Source organism: Chaetodon auriga, chromosome 15, assembly GCF_051107435.1.
Source record: "Chaetodon auriga isolate fChaAug3 chromosome 15, fChaAug3.hap1, whole genome shotgun sequence".
Lineage (NCBI taxonomy): Eukaryota > Metazoa > Chordata > Actinopteri > Chaetodontiformes > Chaetodontidae > Chaetodon > Chaetodon auriga.
In genome coordinates, this window is record NC_135088.1 from 15,824,104 (window position 1) to 15,846,497 (window position 22,394).

Below are 22,394 nucleotides of genomic sequence, written 5' to 3' on the forward strand. Positions count from 1 at the left end.
TCACTGTTTGCATAATAATTTATTCATGTAATTTTTTTTTTCACATACTATATACTATTATTGCTTCAGTTCTGGAGCCTTTCGGGTATTCACTTTTAATATTCCCACAGTGGGATTCTATCTTCATATCTCTTTAATATTTTTCATCTTCATGCATGCTAAGGATTACATTTCACAGGAGCAGGATGCAAATAAATAAAACAGTCTCTTTTTAAGTTACATGTCATAATCTATCCATTCTATTAATGCTTCAGTAACATGCCTTTTTCAAAGTCCATAGGGGGAAAACACTTTTCGGAACATATAGTCTCCATTAGAGGGTGAAGGCTTAACAAAGAGCACATTAATAATACATATTGTTAAAGCTGGCAATCTATGATTAATCTTCATTACCACCCAAACCCATGTTCCCCCATCCATGTGAAGCCCATCTATACAGTACAACATAGGGAAAAGGCTAAGTGTAATTATTACATCTCATCTATGTACAGTAACTTTGAAATATGGCACCAAATCTGCTTGTGAAAAAAAGCTTGAGGTTACATGTTAAAATATTTGTGACTACAATACAGTTTCCTGTTTATTTGAAAAACATCTTTATATAACTCCATTCAGCCCCTTAAACAGCGATCACACTTAACAAAGTGGAAACAGTGGCACAGTTTTATTGACTGTTTTCAGCGGCTTATGAGAGTAAACAGCATGCCTTGCAGGCATTGGGAGCATTGCGGTGCGTAACACAGTGTTGGAAAGTAAATCTAGTTCATCCTCAATGCACCGTGTATCTCGCTTTGAACAAATGCTCCCTGGCAATGTCAGTCTGAGTGGCACCTAATGCAACATAGAAAATAAAGAATAGTGTCAATTTTTCAGAAAAAGCCTGGTACACTGACACTGTGTTCCAGTTTATGCTAATAGCTTTAGCGCTGTTGGTTTTTGGGTTTGACTTGGTGTAAGTTTCTTCGAACATGTTTAAAAAGGTGCTTGTTTGTCCGCCGAGTGACTTTACTCGAAGATTATGGACAAGGAGAAATAACGTTATCTCTCTTTCTCAGTAGCTCAGATTAGCTTAGCATTCAATTTTCTGACTCAAGTCAGAGATTGGCTTTTTTTTCCCACACACATGCGTATGCATGCACACGCTTAAGCTCTTGCATATGCACACATAATTGGAAAATAAGGGGATTATTTCTGACCTACAGCAAAGGCAAATAATGAAGAACTTCAGATAATTCAACCTCAGACTATCTTTACAGTATTTTAATATTATTAGCAATTGCTCAGTTTGATCTGTTGGGTTCTTTGAAGGCACCTAGTGTCACCTAGGCAGAGCAGAACTCTCCATCATGTAAGCTTCAGGTGTAAGCTTTGTTGCAGCAACACAGCTGCCTTTTTACAAAGGTGATTCTTGTCTCTTGAAGTGTCAAAGACTCTACTTTGTGACTTGATGCTTCATCATGACTACACAGAGTCTGTCTGTGCTCCTGAATAATAATGCAGTGGTGAGTTTTGTGCACTAATGATTGGGGGTCCTGGGCCAGGGAAAAGCTCTTCTCCAAAATTTAAGAGGTCCTCGAGCCCCCAGGCAGAGAAGCCTCTGTCAGACGTAGGCTGACTCACTGGACTGGGTCCTGCCCAGGTTTGGGGCCTGGGACAGGTGTGAAACATCCTTCTTGCGCACTTCACAGATGGACTTCCTTCGGGCCTGCACCCCTCGAATGGCCGTCTTTATCTTCCTCCAGCCAAGGTGGTTGAGCTCAGCCAGGTTGAGCAGCACACATATGCCGCTCACTGCAAACATAAAGACCAGAAACACGGTCTTTTCTGTGGGACGAGACACGTAACACTCCACTTCCTTCACACATGGGTAGCGATCACACTCAAACATCCCTGGCACATTGAAGCCGTACAGGAAGTACTGCCCGGCCAAGAAGCCGATCTCCAGCGCGTTGCGGAACACCACCTGGATGACATAGAAGCGGGAGATGCCTTCCTGCCGTCGCACTTTTGCGCTCTTGTGTGTCTGAGGGAGTCCCCGGGGTCCATTGGGGATCTCCTTTACCTCCAGGCAGTCGTGATCCTCCTTACTGCTGTCAGGGTGCACCAGGATGCCGTTGATGTTGCGAGAGTGGAGCTTGCGAGCGTGATGGTCATGATGGCGACCGTGGTGACCGTGACCATGGTGATCCATGTAAGGATGCAGGAGAGAGTAGCTTCGGTCACGTGCTTTAGCAGACTGGTGAACAGAATATGTGATGAAGCACAGGCTGGGCGTGCACACCAAGATGATCTGAAAGACCCAGTAGCGGATGTGCGAGATGGGGAAGGCCTTGTCATAACAGGCCTGGTTGCAGCCGGGCTGCATGGTGTTACAGATGAACATGATTTGCTCATCCTCATACACCTTCTCACCCACTATGCCTACTATTAGAATACGGAAAATCACCACCACTGTCAGCAGGATCCTGCAGAGAGACAGAAGGAGAAGGAAAGGGCAGGAAGGGAAGGGGTCGAAAAGGAGACAGAGAACATCAGTTAATGAGGAGCTCATGCACAGAGTATCAGATATTTAGGTATGTTTGAAATTGATTCTAACTATTGGTTCAACACAATCTAACTGGTGACTAGCTGTTGCTTTGTTTATGTTCACCTGGTAGCCTAAAGCCATTTCAGAGCATCAGAAAGAAAACAGTTTTCAGGCATGAACCTCTTCCCTTCCTAAAGTGCCTAAGTATGCATGTTTGTGTGTGCGTGGGGATGTTCATGCATGAATGTGAGTGTGTGCACATGTTATCACTCAGCTGCTGTGACAAACAACACCGTAGGATGGTGGTATTGCACTCTAGATGGCATGCACACATGAGCTCACTGATCATAAGAGACTGGTACAGGTGATTTCACACCCATCTTCACTGCAGAGCTGAAATGGAACAAGGATGTGCATGGACATCAGTGTGTGTGACTGCACGTGCATGCTTAAACAGTGAGTGCTATGCAAGGATTTGAGGAACAGTGGTGTAAAATGCACTGTTTCCAATAATATTAATTCCTGCCTTTCATTATATTCTGTCATCTCTTTATTGTTGCCTGATTAAACTGCTGTACATGTGACCTCACCATTAGGCACCATATTATGGGCCAGACAGTGTTGCGGTTGCAGAGCTTTAAGGAATGTGTCTGTTAAAAGAGCAAGGATCATATCATGAGCGCTGATCATTAGCAAATGAGTGCTGAATCATATATGCTATCTTCTACAAACTGCGGGAGCTCCCATTGAGCATCATTAGTGCATTACTGCAGTTAAAGAGAGGTGTCCAGGGGCTCTGAGAGTCTTGTGTGCGGTACTGTTATCTTGTGGTGTCGATCCAGCATGGGCACTGCAGAGGAGGACTGGAGCTTTAGGGCTGCATTGTCAGCTCTTTCTAATGAGCAAGGAAAGCCTGCACATCATGGGGCTCCATGGTATTTATGCCACAGTGCAGTGGATGTGCATGCTCCCTGCATGGAGGAGGCAATTGTTTGAAAAAAGAGAAAAAAAGCTTGTTTCAAAGCACAAGAGGGCCACCCAAGGCAACTAAAGGGACAGAGATAGATGAGAGCTGGCCCCATGTGAGTTAGAACAATAGGGATAAATGGCAGTATGACAGTAGCCTTTGGTTCAGGTGATGTAAGGTGATATGATTTCTGTGCATCTAAATATGCACATGAAAAGTTGGCTTTTGTTTTCTGTGGTTTTTCTCCACATGTCAAATGAGACTCCACGGTGTATCTTATTAATGAGGACTCGAAAATGCCCACACCCGCCTCACATGGCGAGTTACCACAGCAACCTGCAAAACAGTGAAAGGTGAGGGTCTGGAAACGAGCACAGGGAGAAAAGAGGGGTGTGGACATACAATGCACTAACATAATGAGAGACATCTGAAAAGTTAGAATCCTTGGGGACAGAAAAACATAAACGTCTTTGAATGAGGGGATCAAGGTGACAGCTCACGAAAGCAGAGGTGAAGGTAAGAGGTAGAGGCCTACATGTGTTTGCGTGCGATACACTTAAAATAGAGCAGCACGCCGCTGCAGGACTGTTCCTGCTCCACCTGCGAGTGCATGCCTGTGTGTTAGTTTGTGTGAGAAAGACAGACACGAGGACGCAGAGACAAAGAGGGAGAGTCATCCATGTGTGTGACTTGTGCAAAATGGCAAACATGTCCGGCCATCAGCGCTCGGAGCAGCTGCGAACGTATACGCTACACTGACTTTCAGTATGTTCAGAAATACAATGGAATACAGCTTCTCTGCACCTTTGGTCTCGCAGAAGTTCAATGCAGGTTGAGCTATAATTTATGTTAAGACATTCAGTTACTTTCTGATCCTTTGCTATGAGCCGGACGTATCTGCCTTCACTGACACAAGGGCTGATATTGATGGTTCTCTGGACCACAAGGAGTCATTTGACGCATACTGCTCACTGAGATAGAAATCTGTGTTGGACGCTGCTCATTTATATGCAAATATTCATTTAAATAACATAAATATCAAACTAGCTCACGTTCAGTGTCAGTGTGAGAGTCTGGATGCTGATTTAAAGGGATAGAAATAGCACGTCTGCATTCACTCTCTGTTTCTGTTCAAGGTCTCCTTCCTCTTATGCCAGTGATAATTACTACATCCTAATAGCATTTACTAAATGTCACTACGTCTGCCTGGTATCCACATTTCTCCAGAGTGACACAAGCTCATAGGCTGGACATAGTGACATTTTTTAGAGTTCAGACTCAACAGAGCGTATGGATTTTATTATCAATAGGTGGTGTATGGAATCTCTGCGCGATAAAAATGCATACAACACCTCTGTATAACCAGTTTGCGATCCACTGGAAACCAGCTCTTCACTGGCTGCCTGCGCCCTCAAGAGTCCAGGTTCATTTTGCTTCATTTTTGCAGACTTTCTATGCATTCGTTTTTGTCTTTGTTTCACACCATGTCGATGTTTTGATGGAATTAGACGTGTAAAGCTTCCAGGAATGCAAAATATAAGAAAAATGACAGAGGCGCCAATAAAAATGTACAAATCTTGTGATAATCATTCAAAATCTTACCATAGAGCACAAATGCAGGCAGAAAACATAAGAAAGCAAATTATAATGCTGTTTATTTACATGGAAAGTGATGTTATCCCTATTTGTTTTTGCTCTTTTCTTTGCTTTTTCACTGACAATCTATGCCTGTAAATCACTGAAATTATTATTAATTCACAGTTTTACATTTTTATTTTGAAAATGTTTTGTGGTTGAGAGACATAAAAGAGATACTGTGTGACGTGAAAGCCCCAAATCAGCACTTTCAACTGCTCAGTTTGTCTCTACGTGACGTGTAAAGAAAGTTAAGTTACTATAAATAAACATGCTCAGACAGACTGCAGAGGGTTGGACACTACTGAGGGTGAGCGGACTGAACCTGGGTCTCCTCCTTACATGAGCCCCCAGGATTCACTGTGATGCATAGCTTCACACAGACCCAAAGTAATGATGTATCTGGACCCTCATCCTCAACTCATTAAGTCCAAAATGTGACATTTTACTTCAACATATGGACATCTGCCCCCCAGTGTGCCAAGTTAATTAGGAAGATATAAATCCAATTTCTCCAATTTTTCTAATCTAATTTGTGTAAATGATTGTGACAGAGGGGATTAACAACATGTCCAGGCTGCTAATAAGAATGAGCAAGAGGCATGTTGCTTGTACAGGTTCATTTCTTGCCGTGTATTTGCATCCACCTGAAAGCAAAAGTCTGTTAAATAGAGCTGGTTTCGTGCTAATCATCTTAATGTACGAGTTGTTGAGGATTTCTTGAATGTAGATGATGTGGACAACAAGGGATAAACCTTTTCTGTCATCCTGAAATGTTCTACAGTTTTGTCAGTGCAGCTTTGATCACCTCAGTAAGACTTTTCTTACTGTACTGCAGAGATTCAGTCCTTCAGTCCAACTTGTTTGTTGGGCATTTTTATGTTGTGAAAAAAAAAATGTCAAGACATTGCAAGTATTGAGTGTTGTGCTGTGTGTGTTTGCAGGTCTGCGCGCGTGTTTGTGTGTGTGTGCTCTACTGCTGGATAACAGGATAATCAGCACGGGGCAGATTGCTGCATTAGCAGAATGCAGTGGACGAAGGTTATCTGCAAACATCAGTGTTTTAAGTCCTGCAGAGTAACGAGCCAATACTATGCGTTAGAGCAGATTGGGCAGGACAGCTCAGATGCCTGAACCTGCAGAATATTCAATATCTACCATAAATGATGAAAAAGATTAGATGTTTTTTTTAGTGACTCAAACCTGAGGACAGAATATAAAATTAAAGCCTCTTGCTGAGTTAATTCAAAAAGAAATACATTAAAAAGAAAAGGTGCTACATCTGCGCTTTCTATCACATGGTTTCCTTAACCAACAGTTCCTTACCAGTCATCCCTCATCCTCTCATTTAGCTGCTCACTTCCTTCAGCTAAAACTAATCATCACATTTTTGGAGACTTTCTAAACCCCAAACCCTGTGCCAGAGATTTAATAAGATTGAATCTGTCTGTATTCCTGGATCGGGCTCACATGTGACAATTCTCGAATTTTCATTTTCTCGTGCTGCATCACTGATAGCTGGTTTTCTCATAAAGTGCGCAGACCAGCTAACACGAAGGACGTTAAGGACGTGATACTTCACTGCAGGGAATCTATACAAACTGATCTGTAGGCAGCTGACTGACCTGTAAGATCGTGTGTATGGTAAAGCTGCTCGTCAGCTGGTGTGTCGGCTGGACATGCAGACTCTGTCTTTCCCAGAGGCTTTAACACACACACACACACACACACACACACACACACACACACACACACTTACATACGTTCAGTCATACAGCAGCTGCTGCCGCCAGCCTCCAGGGACAACAATTGCCTCGAGTGCAACAGCAGATGGATTGGTAAACACACACACACACACACACACACACACACACACACACACACGCACACACACTTATCCCTCTCACACACATAAACATATTGCATATATAAATGACCCTTTACTGTACATGAGTCAAGAGTAGCAAACATGTAAATGTGTATCTGTGCACATGAACTGTGGGTACACAGACAGTGCTGGTGAGGTGCAGTGTTATCTGCAGAGGGACCCTGAGTAAAAATATTCTTCCTGCCCATACACCCTCAATAATAAGCTCCACTGATTGCTGATGGCAGCACATAATGAATAAAGACCTTACCAGGCATAGAAATTAGGCAGCTTAATTATCAGAGTGCAGACATTTCTTTCCACCCGCCCCTCATCCACTATTCCCCTCTCAAACTGTTTTAATAGTTTTAGGTCTTGCCCACATATCAGGCAGACGTGCACGACCGCCTGAGGTACCTCTAAGAGTCGGTGTGACGAATACATTAATAGAAGCTAAACTCTTGTGCCTTCAGCTGCGGTGGTTCACTCGCTTCTAGCCTCCTCTTAAAAATACATATCAATGATATTTTACTGAGAGTAAAAAATAGAAATGGCTTGTGCTTTTAGTCCAAATTCATAAAGGCCCTTTATTTCGCTTCCTTTGCACCACAACACAGAGTCAACGTGTAGACATCTGATTATCTCACTCGCTAATTCAACAACTCTGAAGGAAATGGCTTCCAGCTGCTTTTCAGGAATAGAGGAGGAAACAGAGAAAGTTAATTGGGGGAGACTCTACAGGTAACTGCATCAATTATACCTCGGCTGAGATAGACTTTAACTAGATTTGAATTACGATAATACCTTCAGATTAAAATAGAAGAAATTACTAAATTCTTCGGATGCAAAAGGTTCCTTTTTTTCCTTTTTTTTAAACAAACCTTCTTTGCTGAAACAAATGGGAAACCCAACTATCGCCCAAAGCGGGAGGATATTATGTTTGAAGATATTCCACACACAACTTTTCTATTAAGTCGCTGCACAGCCTAATCATGCGTGGTGATGATGCAGTGCACACCAGATGCAGCCTTCCTCCATCCCGTTTGTCTTTAATAAGCCATCCAGAATTACCCTTTCATCATGAAAATGATCTTTTCATCTCAATTCAAGCTAAGGGAGGCAAATATTATGCAAAATTATTTCTCTCTAAAATAATCTGAAAGTTAAAAACCTTCAGATGACTGCTATCAGCATTTCTCTTTGGTTCCAGCACATTTTGCTGATTGCATCAATATGTGATGTAAGAATACTCCATAAATCACACTGTGGCTATTTAGTGTTTGGCGCAACGACGGGCCCCACAAAATCAGCATAAATATAAAAATAAAAGCAGAGGATGAGTTTAAATTCAAAGTCAAATACAAACTATTAGACAAATGTGTTTGCAGGCACCTTTATTTTAGGTGGAGCTGCAGGATTTGGCTGCACTGCAATCTGGTCTTATGAGGACAAGTGTCAGCTGCATCTCTGCCAGCCCTGCAATGAGGATAGTTAATGCTGAGACAAGAGAAAATCCCTTTCTCTTTGATTCTAACGGACTGACAACAAAGCCCAATATGTCCTGTTTATACAGTTGACATTTTTTCTAAGATTAACTGGAGCTGTGTTCCACTGTGCTTTTACATCATATTTGCCAAGTTATCTGTTCGAAAGCAAGAGAACAACAGCAAAGGGTCCAGAAATTCAAGCTGCACCATTTTTGTCAGAGTTTTAAGGTAGATTTCCCCCAGTGCCTTTCTATCACAGTGGCAGTGCAGCAAACTGAGCACAGATTTGTCAGAGTTTTTGTCAGATGAGCTTATATGACGCAAGGATGAGTGTCAGTGGAAGCTGCCTGAATTTGCGAGAATACACATTACACGTTCCTCAGCTCCCTGGCAGATGTGCTGCAAACCTTTTTATAGGAAACATCTGCATCTTCCAGTTGTGGCTAACTGGAATTAACCTCACTGCTGGGGCTGTTGTGGATTTATTAAGAGGTTAACAAGTTGCATGATGGGGGCTTTTAAGAGTGCAAAACTGCACTCATAAATTTAATTTGATTCTAAAGGAAAGAAGTGTATCAGTCTGTCTGTGCAGTTTTCACATTTCTTAATGTATTCATATAGCTAGCAGTTAACCAGAAGCACATGGGGCTGACATGGCTTCACCTCCTCAGTCATAATGGTCACTGACTCGGCTGACTAGGCATTGCCCCACTTGGCCAGCTTGTGTAGAACAGAGTGAAAGATGGAGGATTCAAGGATGTAGAAAGAAATCTGACCTGACGTGAACATGAAACGTTTATAGTTGTTTTTGTTCTGAATGAAGCTTCTCAAGAAATCTGCTCGTATCACAATGTATTGTTTGTGCAATATGTCAGAAATTGAGATACTATTTCAGTAATTCTGTAACAAATGATTAAGCGATGATTAAAGAAAAGCAACTACTGTGTCACTTTCAGCACCTGGTTGAACGACTTTGACAAGCAAGTCATGTTATGACACTAAAGAATAAAACTGATTTCACACCAGTTTGTAAATTAGACTATTTCTACGGAGAATAGGAAAAAGTCTTAATATGAGCAATAAATGAAGTAGATCTTTGCTCAAGAATTAACCACAGCAGCCACAGTTTCACATATTGGTGTTTTCATTTCACAGCTGAAGACAACTGAATTTCTCATACGATATTAATGTTCTGTGCTAATCGTAGCACATTGTAGTCAGTAGCTACATTACTGTAGGTCTCTACTGGAGTATTATGGTGCACAATGGCATGTAATTAATGAAAAAAAATGATGCTGTGTGGCAGAAAAACTGCTTTTTAACCATCAGGGAGGAGAATTCTGTGACACTTTCTGATTTACTCCTACTCCATGTAACTGTTCAGTTGTTGCTTAGAGCTATGTTTGTAACATATCTACAGCTTTAATTTAATAATGCAGAAATAACAACAAAACAATAGTTCATGTTTTAAGCAGACTAAGTTTGAACTTAGACTCAGCTGGTGTAACACGCTGCAGGAGCTTGTGTGCATACAAATGCTGATCTGACAGTGTGATTGGAGGCTTTCAGTAAAACTGTGAAGTACAGTTACTTGTGTAGCTTAGAAGCGCTATTAATCATTTTCTGCTGGGGGCTACTAGGGGCCAAGCTGTAAACATAACACTGACATATAATCACCTTATAAAGCTGGTCTGGTGAACGTGTTAGCCAACCGTTGCCTATTTACACATTCTGCCAACGCAGAGCAACATAAGCATTAACTGGACTCCTGTTTCATGAAACATGACAAACGGAACTCCGACATTCACCTTCTTTTAGCTCGGTTTTTGTCCTCCACAAACTGTGCTTTAAACTGTGTTCACCAGCTAACCATTTACTTTGTCTCTCTGTCACAGGAAGTGCACAGAACAGCTTCCTGCTCGATAAGTGCTGATGAAGAGCGAATCAAAACAGAAAAGTGACGGGCTGTCAAACCAAAACAATGAGCTAAAAGACACTAAAGAACTGCTGAGTCGTTGTGGGTTCATTACTACGAATCGTTGATTGACTTAAAAATGATTATTTCTGCAGCATGACCCACAGTAGAGGGAAGGTAAGCTGTGTTGTTGCTGCTGTAATGACATGCAGATTCATGCAAAAACATCCAGAGCTGACTGAAGTTTGTCTTAATCCGAGAGTGAACATCACTTAAGACAACCAGCTCTGTTTAACAACACCTGCTTGTCCTTGTGGCTTTTGCAAACATCCTAGCAGATTATTCATATTTCTGCCAACGTGATGCCGCCTGGCTGTCGCTGATAATTGTTCCTAAAACTTCCTTCCTGGCTGTGAATTGCTGCGTTGCACCATAAACTGAGTCTGATACTTTTAATTCCATCATACCTTTCATTTAATTTGCCATCCATCCCGCTTTTCTCTCTTCATGTGGAGTGACGCAGTGCAAATGTTAATCTGGGATCTTTTAAATGCACACTACAAACCAAACCACACTAGAAAGAAAACATGTGTCACTGATAGAAAAAATATATTCAGGCAACTGGAAATACTGCACTTCATGTAAGAGCTTACTGTAGTCATGAACTAACATGATGAGGACAACTCATTGTATTTAAAGGTGCCCTCTGAACATTAATGAACTACCATGGCAATTTGAAATAGATTTTTTTTTTTTGCGAGATTTTTTTTGCATTTGAATACAAAATTAAGGAAAATGTAATCGATAACTCGCCTTACATTCTCTGTATTTTAATCTGAATTAAATAAAGTTTGTATTAATCAGTGCATTTGATTCTCTGATACATGGATCTATTTGTCCATTACAACAAACCTACAGATCAACAGAAAGCTTGACTGTGCTATATCTTAAACATTCAATAACTCAATATGCAGACAGAGTTATCATAGATTTCTAAGACTAACACATTCATATTTGTTGGATACATCTTTATTGCAAATTGCACCAGTTTACAATCAAATCCCTGTGCAGTCTACTTGTAGCTGCCTTTATGATCCAAAACTGAAGCCCCTTACTCTAAATACTGTAAATACTGTAGGAACATAACAACGGTCTCACTTCTGGCTTTTTGTTTTGTAGCAGTGGGCTCACAGGCTGTAACAGGTTCTGAAACACTTAGCATGAAAATAACTGAAATAAAGAACACTTTGGCTACGTGTAAGGAAACATTATACGCCCGGCAGAGCTCATACGCACACCATCGATGTGTTGCTGAAATGAATAATAGCCTGCGCTGAATGGAAGCTTAACTCAGCTTTACTGGCAAAATCCCCCTGTCGAACAGTATAATCGATAGCATTCAACATCGGGGATTGCTGCACAAATAAACTAATGACAACTCTAGATGTGCAGAAAAATGGTTTAATTTGAGAGACATTCCCGCTCCTTGCCACAGGATGATGGATTACTAATCCTGTCAAAGGCTGAAATATTGCTTCCACTGTTTTTCTTTGCAGCACAATCTTCCCAGATGGTATAGATTTTATCCCGGACGCCTGTTATTAATGATACATGAAATATATCCACTATTAGACAGGACGATGCCCTCAATTAAAGCAGAGCTTTCCTACATCTCAAATTATTTTGGGAGAAGTAGGGTGCCCTTCTTAAAGTAGGGTACCTCCTTCCTGTGGATATCCTGACCTATTTAGAGAACACAAATACGTGCACCAAAGCTACAGAAGTGCAGAATTTAGGGGTGAAGAGGCAGACCCTCTTTTGCTTTTAGAGACAACAGGGATGACGATATATATTTGGTTTCATCAAACCTTTCAAGACCATCCACTAAAGTGCTGTTTTTTGTTTTTTTTTTTACCATATAAACAGAGTTGCAGAGCAACAAGGTATTTTATACACCACTTTGTCCATTACATTAAAAGGCTGGTAAAATCTGCATAAATTTTTAATGAATGCCTTGACATGTATTCATAGTATTTATAGTAGGGAGTGATAGATGTGAAATAATAGCTAAAAAGCAAATAAAAGGTAAATGGATATAGAAGTTTACTATAGAGTGCATAAATGAAATATGAACAAAATTCTCTTCTCTGAAGAACTTTTATTCAGTGTATGACATGTAATGCAAAATACACAGTGGGTCCATTTGCTTCAATTACAGACAGCTTCTGCCTCTTATTAACGGTGCAGTTTATTCAGCCAAACCTGCATCGCTGTGTTTGCAAAGATGGTGAATACTGCATGTAATTTCTCTCTGGATTGCAGGGACCTCACCTGTGACGAGTGCTACAGTAAGAGCATTACAGACGAATGTGAAATTAAGAAAAGCAGAGGTCTTGAGTATTTTTAGAAATCCTCATCAATGCAGAGGACGCAGTTTGTGTGTGCACACTGTTTCCTCAGCAGCAGGGTCAGTCAGCAGCTCTGACACAGATTCTCTACAGTGAACCTCTGCAGAGGGAAAACTTCCTTCCTCCTTCCTCTGTCCCCCGTTACCCTTTTTGTTCTGCCTCTGCAGCTCACATCCTCTCCTCCATCCGGCAACCTTTATTATTTTATCTTCCTTAGATCACTCTAGTCCCTCCATTATCTCTACTTCTTTTTTCCCTCTACTTGTCTTTGGCACTGACCTCACTACAGCATTGCAGTGTAGGGGAAGATTCATCAACACATCTCCTTTCTCCTTTCCTACCTGCAAGGTGTAAAACTCAAACCCAGAAGCTTCAATATACTGTGTGTATATGGCACATTTATGGCTCTTAAGTCGAGGTATGCATCACAGACTTATCTTTAAATGTCACATGAAATGTACATAGCAGAAAATCTGGGCTTTTATATACTGTATTTAGGGTAGTTCCAGTTATGTATGCAACTATGTCTAGAGAGAAAAGTGACATCTCACATGGAATAAGCTGATCCAGTCCCGCAAATACACACGATGGGATGGCCTGAGGTGTTAAACAAATACCCCCCACATTCAACTGTTTGCAGTTTTGTGTGGACAAATTCTGGCAGGACGGCAAAGTATACACACAGTTGTTTGTCCCGCTGGATTAAACATGTCCTATTTGCATGAGAATGTACATATTGTCAAGGTGTTTAAATGTCAGCCTGATAAGCAAGAATAATAAAAAGGGTGAAAGGAAAAGTAAACGAATAACTAATGTGACATTTTTAATTGTAGAAACTTGGCTATTTGTACATGATTCTGTTGTGAAGTGCAACACCAGACCTGCCAGCAAATCTCTGATTTACAGAATTGTGTAAATGCATGTCTGTGTAAATTAATCATTGTGTGTACAGCATTTTGAGAGATATATAAACAACTGCAAGCATTATCAAGGCTGCTGGTGTTATCTTTTACACAAACACACCAGTATATCATCGGCATATCAACACAGAAACATCTTGTTAATTTTTGGTGGCAAAGATGTAGTATGAAGAAGTCTCTAGTAACCATGATCATCTGTAGTTGCTGTGTACCAGCATGCTGCTTTGAAAGTCAGACGACACAGTCTCTGCAAAGACATATTTGTAGGAAGTAATCGCACCGCAAATTTTGATCAAATTAGCCCAAAACCCTTTGTGAGGTTGTTTTTCAATATATTTATCAAGTATATCTGTAGCCCTGGTTGTGTCTTCACCTGTTTGCAGGCAATCACTGCCCATCGAGAGCAGAAACATAATTAATTTCCTTAATTAACACATTGAGTGAGATACACTGAGACACTTTACAGGCCATACTGAAACTGTCAGTTATCTAATGCTGAAAGCCCCAGGGTCATTATAACTGTGAATATACAGTAAATTTGGTTTTGGTGAGAGAGTGAGGTTAATGCAGCCTTGACAATGATTTCTTTCACTGTGTAATCATGATTACAGTCATTGGTTATCCATGCACACACTGTACATTGCCCAGTTAGAAGTCAGGCATATGGAAATCACAATACACAACATTAATCTTTGAATGAGTCATATTATGCAAGCCACCTGTGGTTAGTCAGAGGCACAGAAGCAACTCTCAATTGTCTGTCTCTTTCAAAGACCATAATTAAGCTAACCTATGCCACTGCGGAGAGTTGGTCCGTTTCTATTTTTAACACTGTTACGTATGCCTAGGCTAATTATCTATCCTATGCCGGGGCATAGGTTAGCTTAAAACCTACAATTAAGAAACAGCTTAATTGTAGCTGGATTAGACAGTCTAGACATCCGACAATGCTATCTGACAGTGTCTCATGGTGGAACTACATCCTCACATTGCAAGAGAGAGGGCTGGCACTCAAACAGATGACTGACATGCAACCATGTTCCAAAGTTTTAATGCAGGGGAGACGTTTCAGCCTTGGGGAGACATCACTGTTCTGTACTTTGGAACCGCATCCTATGAACTGCAAGCGCACACATGCAAACTCTGTCAAATAAAAACTACACACAGGCTGAACATCCTACATGTGATGCCATCTAGCAGTTGCTGCATGCTCCGGGCCACACCCAGTGAAGTGCAGGACTTCACAATGCACAACAGTGCAACACTATATCACAGTTGGTTGTGTTCACAAGTGCAACAGACCACACCGGACCACACCCAACTGTGCTGTTGGGTGTGGTCAGTGGTGCAACAGACTTGAACCTTTCAACCCATAGAGGTCAGTGCAACAATTTTGACTCCAGACGTGATTTAGTGTGGAGTTGCTCATTAACAATCTAGGAGGCATCTTTACAGCACAAAATTGTGCCAGTGGTGAACAATTCTCCAACTTGCTGGTACATCCAAAAACATCATTCTGATCATTTAAATGTTAAGTGTCATTAATTTCCTGACCATGCAGACGCATGCTTAGGATTACGAATCAAGTCTTTATCTTTAATATTTTTTGTGTTATTACTAACATTATCTAGGAATGTCTAATGTCTAAAAATGCCTGTGAGTCTGTGAAAAGCCAAGATCCAGACCAAAAAGTTGCTACACCCTAACCCAGGATCCCTCTGTCCACCAAACTCTATACGCATTCTCCACTAAATTTATCCTGCAAACAAGCTGACTAACAGGGACGACATTAAACTCAACTTGGCAAGGGTAAAAAAAAAAAAAAATTCAGGGACCTACAGTCTAAAAACTCACGAAATACTGTACAACGTGAATCCAAGGACAATCTTTCTTGACTTGCATAGTATAGACAAGCAGAGTAGAAGGAGGGAACCTCATTGGAAAGCAGCTAATGTTACAGTTAATGCCCTAGGGTCAGCTAGAGAGCCTTGTAGGACAAACACAGTCTGAGGGAAGCCAAAACACATATAGGGATCATTTACAGAGCATTTCACTGTATTCAGCACCGTAGCACATGGCTGATGGGTATTGCACAAACTACTTAGGGCCTGCTGTACGAGGGATTTTTTTACTTCTTCATAGTATCATTTAACTCTCAAATTTCATGTCATTTGGGATGTTTTAACACAACGGGTAATTCATCTAGTAGATTCTACCATATGGAGAACAAAAACTGGTGCACTGGACTATTCTAAATTGAGAAGGCACCGCTCATTTTACTTAATGCATTTTAAGCATTAAGGGAACCCTTATTAATGTTCAACCAGTGAAGTGCATGATCAACAAATAGCTCAAATTAAGCATAGGAAGCCATTACATCATCAGAGTGTTCATTATAACTTTTGAAAGAGGTAGCAGACAAATTGAGAGTTGCTTCTGTGCCTCTGAAAAACTGTAGGTGGCTTACAGTCAATGAATCATCCAAAGATTAATTTTCAGCATTCTTTGTCCCCTGTGCTCACAGGGGACCACTGATTCAGCTGCCAGGACTGGATTTTAAAGCTGCATTAAGTGATTTTTGACCACTAGGGGGCGGAAAGACTCCAGAACAAGTTCACAACAGTTAGCAATTAGCTTATGAAGTTGTTATGGCTAACATGTTAGCAAACAGTTGCCTACTTACAAATCCAGCAGAAACAGAGCAACACGGACATCCCTTTGGTCTCCTTTGTCTGGCCACCTGTTGAATGTAATTCCAGTATTCACTGGCGTTTAGCCCTTGTTTGGTCTCCCAGCTCACGAGAAAAAAATCTGTCTCTTTCAGGCTTGCTTAACGTTCAAGTTTCTTCAAATGTTACTTCGGCTCTTTGCCATTTAATGCTGGGCAGTTAGCATACAGTTAGCTTGTTTTTGCTGCCCACGGTCGTACACGAGCCGACATTGTTTTGGTTTTGTTGCTCCGGAAGCCAAAACAATGAGCTGAAAATGGCTGAAAGCTGGATAGAGCTTCAGAGTGAGATTCTCACTGATACCAGCAATACTACTAATCCCATAAGCAGGAGGGAGTCATAATTAAATGGTACAAATTATTGCTTAATGCATCTTTAAATCAAGTCAACATGCTCGACTATGCAGGTTTTCATTCCATCTGAGGACTAGACCAGGTGATTTCACTGATTAAGGCACTTTCAACCACAGAGGAAGAGCTCACTGAAATGACTTGGTGTAGTGTTTGGTTGGAAGGAAAATCTCCATCGCACATGGTTTGAGATCCCTGATCAATAGAAGTTCTGGTATAATGCAGCTCACATCATCTCTGTCGTTCTGATGCGGCTACAGTGTCGCTGATTTTGAAGGATACAGCGTAACGGCTCTGTGCACAGTGCACTAAAGGCACGAGGCAATTCTCACTCCTTTCACTTGCACCCAGAGCAAGACACATACACCCACACACACACTTAGAAAAGGCCACTGGAGCAGAGAGAAGGTGAGGCCATGCCCTTGATGCGGACTGCCTGAGGTCCGGGTTAATGAGCACAGCAGTGCAGTCAAATTCACAGTCTTTGTGCCTTTGCTTTATTTTCTGAAAGTTAGTTTTCAAATCACAAATCCATACATCTAGGTTTCCAGGCTAAACCACTTTGACTCTTCACTTCTCCAAATGAGAATCCCAGCGTGACATTTGGATTGTGTTTAATGGGTGGAAAATTCCACTTTTGCATTTAATTAATCCCACACAGAGATGATGTGGAGCACATTTTTCACACAGATTTTACAGCATGTCTCCATGGCATGTCTCCACTGCTAATCAAACTAAAAGCTCATCTGTTCAACCCTCCACCACGAACCATTCTCACACAAAGTATGAGAAATGGTCCGATCAGACTTTCACCAAGACGTGTCTGCCGAAATGAACAAACTGCATGAACTTGCTTTGTTTTTTCATTTTCTGTCTCAAGTTCAGACAGAGTTCAGAGCCATTTACTCCCCCTTTGATTCTACCTTCCACACCTGCTTGCTCACCATCCTTTCATCTTCCGCACCTCTGCTCTCCTCTCACTCCCACTCCCCTCTCCTCCTTCTGTCCTATTGGTCTGTGGCCAACAGCATCAAGCGTTATCTATCAATAGCGAGGCTATTAGGTAGTATCAACACAGGAACCTCTCTGAATTAACTATAATGCCCAGTAAAGCCTGCTATTGATTATGTGCAATTAGTTTATCCCTTAACTCATGTTGAGTGTGGAGGATAAGGGTGAGGAGAGCAGGGAGGAGGAATGGACGGGGGAGGCAGTGATGACTGTGGGGGACTGTAGAACAGAGGAGAGCACTGGGACAAGCCTGAGGAGGGGGGTGTCTATAGGGATGCCATCAACTGATATATACAGAATAACATGTACTGTACATAAAATCACTCAGCTCAACAGTCTAAACAAAACCACAGACACAGGACAAAACTCACTAAATGGATCAGTGTCTTACCTTCCGATCATGGTAGAGTGCTGCTGGACAGCCGCCTCCAGCAGCCTCTCCAAAATGGTCCATTCCCCCATGGTGATGGAAAAGTGGCAGCGCTGTCAGAAGAAACAGGACTTGGGGGAACGACCCCTCTTTCTCCGGCAGACTCCTTCTTCTTCTTCTGCTTCTTCTACTTCTTCTTCTTCTTCTTCCCAGGACCGGCCTGCGTTCTTGTGGACCTGCGGGCCAGCGCGGGTTCACCCGACCCCGGTCCCGCACCAGCCCCCTTTTTGACCTCTACACGTTGACCTGGCCTCTCGTCAGTGCGTCTTTGACTGTGTGTGTGAGTGTCTTCTCCTGGGCCTGTCCCGCTGTGCTTCTCTTCCTGGTGGTGGAGAGGTGCTGAGCTGACTGCCTCCCCCTCCTCTCTCCCTCAGCCTCTTCCCTTCTCCCCCTCCCCTGTGCACTGATGCTTGTCCTCCCCCTGCCGCACCACTCTGCTCTGCGCTACAGCATATGCTATAGCTCACTGCATGACAGCCATGATCACCCTCTCTTTTCCACTTGCCTCTCTCTGTCCCCTTGCTGTTTCCTCCTCTTCCCCTTCCTCCTCTGTCCCTGCCTTCGTCCTCCACCCTACCCCCAGGGCACTCCTTGTACTTTACCTGCACTGCCTGCCATCGGTGCTGCTCTGCACTCGTCCTTGCATTGTGTAGGATCTTTGCCTTTGCAGCACCCTTGCTACTTTAACCTAAACACACACACTGCATATAGCTGATCCTCCTTGGCTCACCTCAGCGAACAGCACTGGAAACACACACACTCTTGCACTCGAGGACAGCTCTGAATTCCACTCTCCCACTTCCTATTGAGGACTGCAGATCCACACCAGCACACAAAGCTCCTGCCTGCTGAATGTCATTTTATGACTGGAGGAATGGTCGCTCCCACAGCTCCGAGCGCTACAAGGACCCATAAAAACCTGCATGCACACACACACACACACTCACACACACACACACACACACACACTCACACTCAGAGCAGCACACGCAAACACGCTGCCACCCAGCCCCTCAGTAATAAATCAGCTGCCTTGCTGCATCCAGTGAGGCTGAACCAAGGCAGTGCGCTGCAGACCTGCTGTCCTGTGTTGTCCCCCTGGCTAATTTCAGCACAGTCCAGTGCCCAGAGTCATGTCTGTCGCAGAGAGCAGGGATGAAAAGCTGTCCTGTGAAGCCTATTTCTGGGCTCCATCATCTTGCATCCCTCTCTCCCCCTCCTCCTGCTCTCCTTCAACCTCCACGCTCTTCCTCCTTCCCCTCCTTTGCTCACGTTTGTGTGCAGATCTCAGTCTTGCCAACTACCTCTATCTCAGTGTTCAGACCCCATCTCTCTGCTCTGTGCTCTCCCTCTCTGTCTCTCTGTCTCTTTCTCGCTCGTGAAACCGCTCTATCTCTGTCACACTCTGTGAGCATGCAATACCACCCCCCTCCTCCTCCTCTTCCTCTCATAGATCTGTTCTCTCTCCTCCCTCTCCCTCCTTCCCTCCCTCCCTCCGTCCTCTGGTAAATGTGCTTGGATTGCTACCCTGATCGCTGCTTCACTTATGCTTGCAAGAATGCCTCCCACCGTACTGCTGTGTCTGTTCCTGCCTGATGTTGCACAGAAAAAGAGGGATCTAGCCGTGCTTTCTGCCCTGTCTTCACCGCAATCCTTTGTTCCAGTCTGGAAGCTCAGCGGTGTTTCCCAGGCTCCTCAAATGCTCTCTTCCTCTCTTTTCTCACTCTCTGTCATACATCATCCAGCCCGTGCTTCCAGGAGGATTACAGGAGAATTGAGTCTCTGCTCCAACCCATCCACATCTATCTCCTCCCTCTCTCCATCTTACCATCCTGGGAATGACAACACACCTATTTTACCCTGACCCAACCCTCGTGCCCTTTCTGTGTTTCCTCTCTCCTCTTCTTCTCTTTGTGTTCCTCATTCTGTCCATTTCCCCCCCTCCTCCATTATAGCCCCCATGCACTCTCTCCCTCACAGGAGAGATGAGCGCCGTATTGTACTTTGCTGTGACATTGAAAGCTGCATTCATTAGATTTATATTAAGGTGATGTGGGAATGGGATGGTCTCCCTCCATTACGCACACAGATTCAGGCAGATGTATGGCATGTTATTAATGTGCTCACACACTTATACAGCACACGTGTGTATGTTCATCTAAGAGACAAGGATACATAAAGAGAGACACGAATCATACGTTGTTTCTTCTTCCAAGATGTGAGTCATAGCAAGGTTTTTCCCATCAAGACGACTGAGTCAAGTTCTGCTCAAGTAAATGATGCAGTGGCATGACATGAGACCAGCACACCAGAATGAAGTCATGGCTTGAGGTGACAAGTTCAAGTCATTTGTGCTGTGCTTTCCTTTAGTTACGCATCTTTGATTTTGGATGATGTGCTTTTCTAGTTGACAGCTTATTTGTTGCAGAATAAGGAGCATGCCTCCAGGCTGCTTTGGAAAATTTGATTCCACCTTAACACCCTCAAATCCTCTGCTGTTATATTCCTGAAAACAGCAGTGAGGTGAGCAAATTCATGATCACAGCCCTTACACGACAACCTCTACAGTGCATTAGTAATCAATCTATCTTGCTGTGTGCATGCAAACACAAGAAGATAGATCGCAAAATCCCTCTGCGTGTGTGTGTGAGGGAGAGAGAGAGAGAGACTGAGTGGGGGAGACGGAGCAAAAGAGGATTTTGTTAGATCAGCATCTTCAGAGGGGGGACTTAGGGTCTTTCCCTTACCAAGGACATATGATGTAGGAGTGCTGTCGAGGGGAGCAGGGAGGGGAGGCAGACAGCGGAGAGGGATGGCTCTGGTTTGGCAAGGCTTGGGTCGCAAACAGAGGAGCTGAAGCGCTGGCATCAGCCGGTCGGTGTACTGAGAAAAGAGTTCAGAGCTGGATGGCACATGAGTGAGAGAGAGGCGCAGGTGTGTCTTCAGTGACCTAGAACAGCCACTTCAAGCATGCATAAACACACATACTGTACTCACACACTTGAACACATCATCATATATATATTTACATCAGTGATAACACAAATGAATTCATATTAGTGCAATTACTTATTATCCAAATGTAGGGAAAAGCAAAATGTGTGTTTCCACCACTAGAAACTGCAAATGTAAGATCTGATATGTTTACATTACATTCTGTAGAGATCCAACATTTTGAAACATACAATATTTCCTTTCAGTTTGAGCTCATGTTTAATCCCAAAAAGATGCCCACAATATACATCTCCCTATGTACTGCACATATCTAGTATTTGAAGTCATATGTTTATAAGAATTACATACAAGTGAAATTATACTCACAAGGGCACTTGATAAAATATGGAAATCAGGGGTGATTATTAATAAATCTGAGTATTATCATGACGAATCGTGTCTTAGTATTCCAATGAATACGGGTAGAAAGCCTAAACCACAGTTTTGTCTGTACCTGAGCAAGATCCATACTATTCCAGTTCATAGTATATCATAGTGGAGCTTTTCTGTCTTTAGCTGAATAGTGAAACAGATGTAGGATATGCAAATGCAAAACATGCAGTATGCAACATGTTAGAAATGCCATTGGCACTAAATCCTCACGCAATCCACATGTCTCTGTTCTCAAGGTCCAAAAACAATATTTATCATTTTCATTTGTTTGTCTGTCTTTGGGTGAAGCAAGTGGATGAAGTCACCTTGTATGCTGCCGCAGGGCTTCAACCTTCTGGACAGCAGCTGTCCAGCATGTTGGGGGTCATAAGCAATCGAATGAGGGCGGATCCTGTAAACATTACAGCATGACACAAATTTTAAAAAGTGTCTGACTTAACAAGTTAGACTTCCACTTTTTCACAGCGGCATGCTGTTACCCGTAACTGTGATTTCATTGTGTTCACAAACATTATAATGCCAGTTGGCTTGAAGGTTACCAGAAAAACCTGCCATTAATATAGCCAATCTAAGACTGTGCATGCACATTGCAGTGATGTCTCAAAACAGTCTGCCCTGAACAAAAAGAAGCATTCTTTCAGCACCAACAAGGTGGCTTAAGATTGTGAAGTGTGGGAATCAAAACCTAAACATCCCTGTCTAATATAATACATGTGTTATATCCACGAAACTTACACAGAGATACAAGAATGTAGAGATTA

At 42.6% G+C, this 22,394-nt stretch overlaps 1 protein-coding gene across 2 annotated transcripts; it reads right to left on the reverse strand.

Annotated features, from left to right (window-relative positions):
• On the reverse strand, window positions 1-19,637 carry LOC143332688 (gap junction delta-2 protein-like). 2 transcript variants are annotated; one of them, XM_076750417.1, is made up of 3 exons: window positions 18,208-18,400; window positions 16,410-16,466; window positions 1-2,465 (listed from the first exon to the last, which is right to left on the reverse strand). In XM_076750417.1, the coding sequence occupies exons 1-3, from the start codon at window positions 18,276-18,278 to the stop codon at window positions 1,601-1,603; spliced, it is 993 nt and encodes a 330-aa protein (XP_076606532.1). In that variant the 5' UTR covers window positions 18,279-18,400; the 3' UTR covers window positions 1-1,600. The 2 variants fall into 2 exon arrangements, with proteins under 2 accessions (XP_076606532.1, XP_076606533.1); XM_076750418.1 differs by lacking the exon at window positions 16,410-16,466 and having other exon boundaries at window positions 18,208-19,637.
• Window positions 19,638-22,394: the final 2,757 nt, after the last annotated feature.

Coding starts and splice junctions, on each gene's coding strand:
- LOC143332688 (XM_076750417.1), bottom strand. CDS start 18,278: ATGGGGGAATGGACCATTTTGGAGAGGCTGCTGGAGGCGGCTGTCCAG. Junction 16,467..18,207: donor CACTCTACCATGATCGGAAG/GTAAGACACTGA, acceptor TACATTCAACAG/GTGGCCAGACAAAGGAGACC. Junction 2,466..16,409: donor GCTCTGTTTCTGCTGGATTT/GTAAGTAGGCAA, acceptor GTCTCTCTGCAG/GATCCTGCTGACAGTGGTGG.